We start from the raw sequence: 10,260 nt of genomic DNA on the forward strand, positions 1-10,260 counted from the left end.
CATTGGGTTTTACTGTCTGAGAAAACAAGACAGAAGAACTGCATGACTCGGCACATCAACAGTGATCCAAACTAAACTCAAGCATTTACAGTCCAGGCTGTCATGAAGCTGCTGTTCGACTGAAAAATATACAAATATATCATAACCAAGGACTGATGAGCCACAGAGTCGCCAGAGATCCACCTGCAGCAGCTTTTAAAGTGATTCCTGTTCATTAGAGGCTCCATAGCCATCATGTCACCACGCTCACCCTCAAAACACACAACAAATTCAGATTTTTTTAAAAAGAACTTTAACTTTTCTGTTAAGAATTCTGCAGGGTTTTTAAGCATTTTGATCTTTTTCCTCAGAATTCTGACTTAAGAATATGAACTTTTTTTCAGTAATTTTTTAAAAAGAATTTCTACCTTTTTGGTAAATTTCTGCTTTTTTCACTTTTTAAAATGAGAATTCATTTTTGCCCTTTTTTTTTTTAGAATTCATCCTTCTTTCCAAAAAGTCAGAATCCAACATTTTTCCTGAACACCCATATTTTTTTTCTGAGAATTCCAACTTTCTCAAACTTCAGACTTTTTCCTCACAGTTCCCACTATTATTTTCAAAACTCAGTCTTTTTAGTAAATGTTAGAATCTCCAACTTTACACAGAGGTTAACATGTGTAGTTTTTTTAGTGGTTCTAATGGTCTTCCGTTCAGCTGGGAGGGTGGAGGAACATACAGTCTTCCTCAGAGACGCTGAAGAACAGGAAGTAGAGTTTAAAAGCAGGAAAGTTACAGTCTGATGCCTCCAGGCCTTTAGGGGGCAGAACCAACCAGCAGCTCAGAACCAGCCAGTACTTCAGATCCAGCTCAGAACCCGATCATGCCTCCAGCTTCTGGTGCTGAGTTCTCAGGTGTTTGTTCAAGCTGCTCTTCTGCCTGAAGTGTTTCCCGCAGGTGGCACAGGGGAAGGGCTTCTCTCCAGTGTGAATCCTCATGTGGTCGGTGACATGGATCTGCTGGGTGAAAACTTTCCCACAGATAAGACAGGCGAACGGTTTCATGCCACTGTGAGTCTTCTTGTGATTGGCCAGGTAGCTGGTGTTGCTGAAGGCTTTCCCACACTGATCGCAGACGAACGGTTTCTCACTGGTGTGGATCCTCTTGTGTTTGGTCAAGTAGCTGTTCTTGGCAAAACATTTCCCACAAATGGGACAGGGATACAGATTCCCATCTGCGTTCTGTGGCAGAAGGTCCAGTCTTTTCTTTGGCTTCAGCGCCTCCTGGTTCCGGTTCTGGGTCTCTGGGCGGTTCTGATAGAGAAGCTGGTAGCTGCTTGGTTCAGGTTCGTCATCGTAGTCCACAGTCACCATGATGGCCTCAGCCTCCTGCTTCAGCACCAGCGCTCCGTCCTGCCTGGAGCAGATGTCGTCAGGCGCCAGTTCTGGTGCGTTCCGGTCCGGACTGGAACTGCTGTCCCGATCGGTGGGAAGCGCCTCGCTGGAGAAATGATGCTGGAGTTCTGGAGGAGACCAGAGGAACGCCGACATTAATGATGTCACACAACAACGGCTCAAACCACTCTCATAAAGCCACTACTACATTGAAATGCAAATGACCTTTTGAGTCTGTTTACTCCAGTTAGTGATTAATTAATTACTAAATTAGTAATTCAATAATCGATTCATCTTTCAGCCTCAGTTGATATAGGTATAATCTGATGCTACAAGCTTAATATTTTCTGTGTTTGACTTTCGGTTAGTTCATAAATACATCCCAGTCAATAGTAACCAATTATTATTTGAGTAGCTTTACCACAACTTAGCTTTACTACAGTGAAGTCATTCTGTTCTTCCTGCAGTACAACTTCTGGGTACTCTTCCCACTGCTGCTTTAAATACAGGCTTAAAACCCACCTGCATAGAGCTTTGATTAATAACTGAAAAATAAATTAACTTTAGTCTGGATTAAAACATATCATTGGTTCCCTTAATCCTGCCAACGTAATGTAAAGTGTTTGGCGTTTTATTTTAATTTTCATCATGTAAACCCCTTTGCCTTGTTAGTGAAAATGTGCTATATTAATAAACTGGCTTACTTGGATGTGTGTAAATTAATCTGGTTGTGGTAAACAGTGGTGTTCCAGTAAACACCAGTAATTCAAGCATAATTTTCATCTGTGGCAACAGAAATCTACTCCTCAGATATGATTCAGAACATTTTGCAAACAGTTTTCGTCACACTGGCAGTATTTTTGATCAGGCATCAACACAGCCACCTGGCCTTGAAAAACAGGCGCGTGGATTTCATCAGTTGATCTGGGCACCAGTTGATCCAACACACCGGAAGTCACCAGCAGCCGCAGATATAAACTATTTTTTCAGTTTATAACGAGTCTTTAAGGCATTAAAGCAGAGAGACTCGGTGAACTGAACCGGTTCTATTGGTGAACATGATTCTTCACTATCAGACTTGCACAATAAGCGGATATGCGTCACTCTTACTGCTGACAGCAGTTAGCATCACAATAACACGGGAATCTCGCTGATTTCTGAACGTCAGGTGACGTCTGGAGTCCCGGCTGCCCTCAGGTCGGATCCAGCCGGACCTACCTGCGGGGTTCGGCTCGGTTCGGGGTCTCCAGGTGAGGTCCAGCAGTCTCCGCTGCCGGTCGATCTCCTCCTCGTACTGGACGATGGTTTTTTCCAGCTGGGTGAAGATTTCTTCAGCAGCAGCAGTTAGTCTCTCTCTGATAAACTCTCTCAGAGGCTCAACGGAACACATTGTTGCTGAACAGAACCACAAAACACCTGGACAAGCTCTGGAACACACACCAGAAGCTAACTCAGCTAACCGCTACACCGGAAGTTACGACACAATTCACTTTAAGCAGCTGTGTGCATTTCCGCCCCTTGCTGGAGAGAAGTGGAGCCCGAACACGACTGAATGCTAATTAAAGACATTTTTAAAATGTATTTCTGCCTTCTGAAATAGAGAAATAACCTTGTTTGGATTTTTTGTGTTATCATTTTTACATTTATATATTATACATTTATTATTACTTTAGATCATTAATCAGTCTTATATTAATCAGTATGATGTGATTTTCTTGTCTGTTAAAACTTTTTGACTGCTGTGTTTAATACTTTTGGCACCAAGTATCTGTGCTCCAAGAACTGATTGTTACGGAGCCTCCAGGGGACGTGGGGATTTTTTTCTTATGCGTTTCCTCGCAATACTTTAATAAACGTTTTCACTGAGGCTCTGTAAGAGCCATATGAATGAAATAAGTAATTATTGATATAACAGGAGCAGCGGCTTTGACACCTGGTGGTGGGCGTGTCGATGTGGGCGTGACGTCACCAGGTATGAACGGGAAGGTGACGCTGCTGGCTGTGTGTGAGAGGAGGCGGGGGTCAGTCCTCGCAAAGTTTGGAGCATAATAAAAATAAAAAAAATCGATAATTGTGACAGAACAAAGAAGAGGTTAGGAGTTGATTGATACACAAAGACAGATGAGATTCCCCGAGTTAATCCAGTGCGGCCGTCTACCACCATTAGTTTGCTGTGTTTTATAATAATAAAACGTGTTTATTATTATTAACGCTTTGGTGCAGAAAACTGATTGAAAATCGATTTATTTACTGCATGTTTATGTCTGTTAAGGCTCAGATGGAACGGCACTGAAAGCTGCACTTTAAACCATTCAGACGAACATAGAGACACAATCAGATGACTGATGACCCGCGATAATAACTCAATAGTCCATGGAAAAACCTTATAAGCTTGTATTAAAGCAGAAAGTACGGCGGCCACCGTAAAAAAGGCTTACAGTATCAATTATGCCACATGAACTGATCAGTAGATTATTGCGAGGGAACGCAAAAGAAAAAAAATTCCCATGTCCCCTGGAGGGCTCCGTAGATTGTTGGGAGAAATCGCTCCCAAGGGAAAGGACCAGATGACCTGTGTGTAGATGGAGCTGTTTATCTTTTACCTTCTTCCTTTTCCTAAATAAAAGGCCGACTGGCTGATGGAGGGCAGACCCATCAAAGAGAGGCTGGAGGAGCAGGTTCTTTATGTAGGTTCAGAAAAATACCTATCAAACCTTTAATGCTTTACATATGTTGTTGGTATGTTTAGAAATTATATTTTAAAAATCTAATTCTAATATTTTTCTCTTAAAATCCAATTAAAAAATAATTCATTCATTCTAAAGAGAAATTAAATGTCGTAACTCATGTCATCCAAGGATCTTCAAAGAAACTTGGTGGATGGTGATTCTGTGGGCAGGAAGGACCTGCAGTAGCAGTCCATCTTGCAGTGAATATGAAGAGGCCTCTGACTGAAGACTGTCGCTGTGTGACAGTCACATGGCCGTTTCATGGCAGCATGTCCTGGATGACCATCAGCTGTTCACTAAGCGAATCCTCATCTACAATTCACCAAATAAATCTCTGACAGATTCTCTTATTATTTAGTAAATACATAATTCTGGTGATTCTGACCTGAAACAACAGAAGTTTGGTCAGATTTAACTAAAAACGGAGAAAAAAATGGTGAAATGTTTTTGTTTGCTGTATGTAAACTTCTGGTTTCAACTGTTTGCATTAGAAGCTCCACATTTATTCATGGACATAAAACCCAGGAGGAGTAATGGTTCTTTTTCTTTATTTACAGTATTAATATTTTCAATTTTATGAAATAGATAAAACTTAGATAAGATTTATTTATTTATTTATTAAATTGTACAAAGGAGTTTCAAACTAAGAAAAAAAAAATAAACTGTCTAACTTTAAATACTGGTTTATTATGAACACTGCTGTATTTTCCAATACACTATTTATTTATTTATCATGTTCTTTTCTTTCTCCTCTAGTCTTTGGACCGGCCTACACTGAGTATATTCTACACATACTTCAGTTCATCCTTTTCACTTTGTCAGGATATTTAAACAAACTGAAAATAAAATTCTGTGTCAAGGGTTCAGAATCCTGGCTGGAGCTTCCTCATTCCTTACCTCCCAGGTTAGAGCCGGCCGCCTCCCGGTGGCCATGTGAGGCTGGTGTTCGGAGCACTAAGTGTTTAACTGAGGTGAGAAAAGTAAGAAATACATAAAATAAATCAAACGGGTTAAAAACGGTGAAATAAGGAGAGATTCAGAGACGAGGCAGGAACTATCCTCCAAGAGGCAAATTTATTCATACAGCAGGATTCCTACACAAGGCGATCCAGAAACACAAAGAAAAACCTGGAAAACCCCAGAAAACCTGGTAAAACACAAGCATTAAACATGAGACCAGTAACAGATGGTGTGTGATGCCAGTAGCTCCTCTCTAATCACACCGCAACACAAAAAATAAATCAGAGTTTCTGTTTCCTGTTGAGACAGGAAGTCCTTAAACTCTGGTGATGTTGATAAATGAGAGTAAAGTGGGACAAGAGGTCAAATCAGGACTTCGTCACATGAGTCCAGACTTTAAGACGTCAAGTTTAGGTACAAAAACCAAACACTGGAAGGAAAGGAGAGGGCATTTAAAGCCTAAAAATATTATTATTATTATTATTATTATTATTCATTTTAAATCATGTGTGACATCACAATGAAATAAAGTATCCTGAAAAAAATGTAACCTCTGAGAATAAAACATGGGTCAATGAACTACTCATAATGTTTTTTTGTATTGATATGTCCGCAACGATGTCTTGTATGTATTTTATTTGTAAAAGTCCACGGAGTAAAAAATATCTGGGTCACAACCGGAACTGATAAAAGGAACAAGGGAACTGGCTTGGGAACAGAAGGGGTGGCAGCTCCAGGGATGAGCCCGGAGATTCCTGACTGCTGGAGGAAAAGCAGATCAACTACTGAAGGAATGCAAAGTTTTCTGGAGGAAGATAAAAGCCGCCCGGGGTGAGATCCGGACCCGGGGTGCTCCGGCTCCAGGCCTGACGAAAGGAACCGCCCGGGTACACAGACGCCGTCCCGGTGGGACCTTCCAGGGTTTTTTTTATTGGTTTTTTTCGTGAACAAAGATTGATGACATTTTTGGGCCCCAACGTTGTTTTTTTGAGCGAACGGAACCTTATTTTTGATCGCCTAATTATTGACTTTTCGATGGACTATTATTATTGATGAAATATCTCTTTTTGGTTGGTGGGGTATAGATTTGATGTGTAGTTGTTTAATTGTAAAAAAGTAAAGAATGACTGATATTATGCCATGATTCCAGGAAAACAGATGATCGGCTATTAAATGTAGTGGGAAACTCGTAGCCGCATCAGTAAGCTGACCTGTCCTATCTTTCTTTTTATTACAATCAAATTGTTTGTCTGGCGTTGATTATGAACAGCTGCAATCATACTTATTTCTAAAATTGTATAAAAAAACAAGTCAAAGAAGTCGCGTGAGCGTGTACATTCCTCGTTGATACGAGGATTTGTTACATGTTCCAGACTTAAACAATATTAAAGTTTCTCACACACCAACACAGACTCTCTCAAAGAGGAAAGGTTTGGTTCACGATAATAAACTATCCAATCTGACACCAAGAAAAGTAATCTAACACTTTTAATAGTAATAATTTTAGCAGAGCAAAACATGCAAATAATTATAACATTTTCATTTTTCATAATTAGGGTAAAACTTAGAAGTCTGGGAGAACTGAGTCCTACTAATAAAAATATCTGATTAAAAAATCTCACGTAGCAAACAAGAAAACAGAGAGTATGAAAGTTAATATGAAAGTGTTTACCTTTGATTCAGTTATGCAATTATTTTATTTTATAATAGCATATATTTTCTTTTTCTTATTACATTTCTCTGTCAATTTATTGTTGATATAAATACATTTTTACCACTGAGGGATGAATAAAGAATCAGACTAAAATAAATTAATTTTCAAAACAAACATGGATCATGAGCATTCAAAACATATTTTAGTGTAAACAGGGACCTGGTCCATCCAGACACAACCAGCAATTTTCTTTAGTGATGAAGTAAACAGACTCTCCAGGATCTTATGATTTTTGTGGCGGTACTTTAGAAATATTTGTGAGGAAATTTGCGATATTTGTAGGAATGATTGAAGGTAAATGTGACTGACTCACCTTATCGACCATCAGGTAAACCCAAATAAAGGCGCTTTAATGACTTTTTTTCTGGATGTTGTTTCCCTGTTAGGAAAGCTTAAAACTTCCAGCAGCTTATTGGGGAGGAGATAAATGTAAACAGCTGCTTTGGTGTCAGTTTTGACATACAACTGATACAAATATATCAAAGAAATTAATATTTTGACAACCCCAGCAGGAGGAATGGTTCACTGTAATGGGTTCCTCCTTTTCCTTACTAAATGATATTAGCAACATCTATTACCACAATAACTTCAATCATATTGTGAAGGAAAAGTTCATCCCAGTCACCATTTATCTAAAAGTAGTTATGCTGCATGTTTGCTTATTCGCAAATGTGCCGATGTCTGAGAAAGAAACCAGACGGACGTTTAACGTTTCTTGCCTGTGTGAGTTCTCATGTGAACATTCAACAGATCTTTTCTGCTGAATTTTTTTGGACAGGTTTGACATGAGAATGGTTTCTCACCGGTGTGAGACCTCATATGATACGTCAGATGACTTTGCTGGTTAAAGGCTTTTCCACAGGTTTGACATGAAATATGCTTTTCACCTGTGTGAATTCTCATGTGACGAGTCAAACCGTTTTGCATGTTGAAAGCTTTTCCACATGTCTGACATGAGTAAGGCTTTTCACCTGTGTGAGAAGTCATGTGAAAATTCAAAGAATTCTGGTGGGCAAAAGTTTTTCCACACATCTGGCATGAGAAAGGTTTCTCACCCGTGTGAATTCTCATGTGAACTGTCAACCGAGCTTTAACGCTAAATTTTTTTCCACACATCTGGCATGAATAAGGTTTCTCACCTGAGTGAATTCTCATGTGAAGAATCAATTGACTTTTCAAACTGAATTTTCTTTCACAGGTCTGGCATGAGAAAGGCTTCTCACCCGTGTGCAAGTTTATGTGGAGACTCAAGCTACTTTGCCGGTTAAAAGCTTTTCCACAAGTCTGACACAAAAAAGGCTTCTCACCAGTGTGAGTTCTTATGTGGTCTCTCAAAGTGCTCTGCCTCATATAAGCTTTCCCACATGTCTCACATGAAAAAGGCTTCTCACCTGTGTGAGTTTTCATGTGGTCCCTCAAAGCACATTGTAAGGTGAAAGTTTTTCCACAGGTCCCACAAGAGAAAGGCTCACCTGTGTGAGTTTTGATGTGGTATTTCCATTTACTTTCCACAGTGAAAGCTCTTCCACAGAACTCGCATGAGAAAGGCTTTTCTCCGGTGTGGGTTCTGACGTGGCCCAGCAGCTGACTATGCCACATGAAGGTTTTTCCACAGGTCTCACATGAGAAAACCTCACCAGTGTGAGTTCTTGTGTGCTGCTTCAATTTGCTTTTCTCGGTAAAAGCTTTCCCACAGGTCTGACATGAAAAAGGCTTCTCCCCCGTGTGACTTCTCATGTGTTCTTTCAGTTTACTTTGCCAGAGAAATGTTTTTCCACAAGTCTGACAAGAGACCAGCTTTTCGCCTGTGTGAATTCTCATGTGGTATTTCAGTTTACATTTGTAGAGAAATGTCTTTCCACAGATCTGACATGCTAAATTACTCTGACCTTGGTGAGAACTCATTTGAAGAACTAAGTATGCTGGAGTCAAACCGTACATGGTGCAGACCTCACTGTCCACCTGCTTTAACTGCTGAGGTTCAGGTTCATCCTCTTCATTGTTGGTCTCTGGACTATCTGGTGTCTTCTGACCCAAACTGGAGTTCAAGTCCTGGTTTTGTCCTGGAGGGATAAAAAGGCTTGTTACTGAGAATGTAATAACTCAAACTTTTTATTTAATTAAAAGTTAAAATGCTTTGGAATGCACAAAAGTAGAATCAAATAACATTATCTCTTTGACCTTATTTTAAAAAGAACAATGTTCATCCTAACCATAAATATGACCAACAGACACAGTTTCACTGAACTCCAATCCAGAATCGCGCAGCATTCTGGGTGACGTAGGCAGAGGAAAGACTTTTATGGCACTGAATGACTCCAGATCCATTGCTCTGACCTCTCACATTATGAAGGTTATGGAGAGGATGGTTGTGGTACATCTGTGGTCACAGGTGGATGCAGACCAAGACCCTCTCCAGTTTGCATACCAGCCCCACTTAGGAGTGGATGATACATCTGCTGCAGAGGGCCTTTTCCTCCCTTGACAGACCTGACACCGCATCCTGTTCTTTGACTTTTCATCAGCCTCCAGCCAGGATTACTACGGGAGAAGATGGCTAAAATGGATGAAGATGCATCACTCATCAACTGGATCATCGATTGTCTGACAGCCAGACCTCAGTATGTGAGATTACAGACCATCTAATATGTAACATCGGAGCTCCCCAGGGAACTGTGCTGTCTCCCTTTCTATTCACCACCTACTGCAGACTTTAAGTGCCGTTCCAAACTGTGCCATCTGCAAAAGTACTCAGATGACAAGGCTATCGTGGGGTGTGTGGAAGGGGGACAGGAGGTGGATTCAGGACATTGGTGGGTAATTTTGTGACTTGGTCCAGAGAGAACCAACTCCTTATTAATGTAAACAAGACCAAGGATATGGTTGTCAGTTTCTGCAACAAGAAAACACATTTGCTCCTAATCTCCATCTCAGGGCAAATGTGGAGCAGGTTCAGTCATACAAGTACCTTGGTGTTACATTAGACAGGAAGCCACAGTGGACTACAAACACTGATGTGCTCTACAAAAAGGCCATGAGCAGACTCTGTTTCCTAAGCTCAGGTCATTAACATCTGCAGTAGGATGCGCTTCCTGTTCTATCAGTCATCAGTGGTTCAATGCTGTGGTGTGCTGGGTGCTGCAAAGAAGGTGAAAGACTCAAACAGACTTAAACTGATAAGAAAGGCCGAGTCAGTTGGATCAAACTGGCTCCACTGGAAGATGTGATGAGACAGAATGAAGATCAGAGCTATCAAGGATAGCCTCTTCCATCCCCCTGCAGCCTGAGGAGCAGACAGATCACTGCATGAGCTAAAGGACGCTACGGCCAGTCCTTTAGCACGAGCTAAAGGTCGCTACGGCCAGTCCTTTAGCACGAGCTAAAGGACGCTACGGCCAGTCCTTTAGCACGAGCTAAAGGTCGCTACGGCCAGTCCTTTAGCACGAGCTAAAGGTCGCTACGGCCAGTCCTTTAGCACGAGCTA

The 10,260-nt window shown here is 40.9% G+C and overlaps 2 protein-coding genes and 1 long non-coding RNA gene across 3 annotated transcripts in view; all 3 read right to left on the bottom strand.

Annotated features, from left to right (window-relative positions):
* Positions 1-474: 474 nt before the first annotated feature.
* On the bottom strand, positions 475-2,987 carry LOC103155063 (zinc finger protein 287-like). Its single transcript, XM_007576594.2, has 2 exons — positions 2,592-2,987; positions 475-1,501 (listed from the first exon to the last, which is right to left on the bottom strand). The coding sequence occupies exons 1-2, from the start codon at positions 2,761-2,763 to the stop codon at positions 861-863; spliced, it is 813 nt and encodes a 270-aa protein (XP_007576656.1). The 5' UTR covers positions 2,764-2,987; the 3' UTR covers positions 475-860.
* Positions 2,988-3,223: 236 nt separating this feature from the next.
* LOC107833592 (uncharacterized) overlaps positions 3,224-10,260 on the bottom strand; it is a 12,654-nt gene continuing 5,617 nt past the window's right edge. Inside the window, exons 2-3 of the long non-coding RNA XR_001659355.1 lie at positions 9,263-9,266; positions 3,224-3,235 (exon numbers count right to left, since the gene is read on the bottom strand). This is a non-coding gene — a long non-coding RNA (uncharacterized LOC107833592). The remainder of the gene's footprint in view (positions 3,236-9,262; positions 9,267-10,260) is intronic.
* On the bottom strand, positions 5,151-10,082 carry LOC103155064 (gastrula zinc finger protein XlCGF57.1-like). The gene has a single exon (XM_016663271.1). The coding sequence runs from the start codon at positions 8,715-8,717 to the stop codon at positions 7,482-7,484; it is 1,236 nt and encodes a 411-aa protein (XP_016518757.1). The 5' UTR covers positions 8,718-10,082; the 3' UTR covers positions 5,151-7,481.

This window comes from Poecilia formosa, unplaced genomic scaffold (genome assembly GCF_000485575.1).
Source record: "Poecilia formosa unplaced genomic scaffold, Poecilia_formosa-5.1.2 Scaffold411, whole genome shotgun sequence".
In the NCBI taxonomy this organism is placed as follows: Eukaryota; Metazoa; Chordata; class Actinopteri; order Cyprinodontiformes; family Poeciliidae; genus Poecilia; species Poecilia formosa.

Coding starts and splice junctions, on each gene's coding strand:
- LOC103155064 (XM_016663271.1), bottom strand. CDS start 8,717: ATGTACGGTTTGACTCCAGCATACTTAGTTCTTCAAATGAGTTCTCAC.
- LOC103155063 (XM_007576594.2), bottom strand. CDS start 2,763: ATGTGTTCCGTTGAGCCTCTGAGAGAGTTTATCAGAGAGAGACTAACT. Junction 1,502..2,591: donor AACCGAGCCGAACCCCGCAG/GTAGGTCCGGCT, acceptor GGTCTCCTCCAG/AACTCCAGCATCATTTCTCC.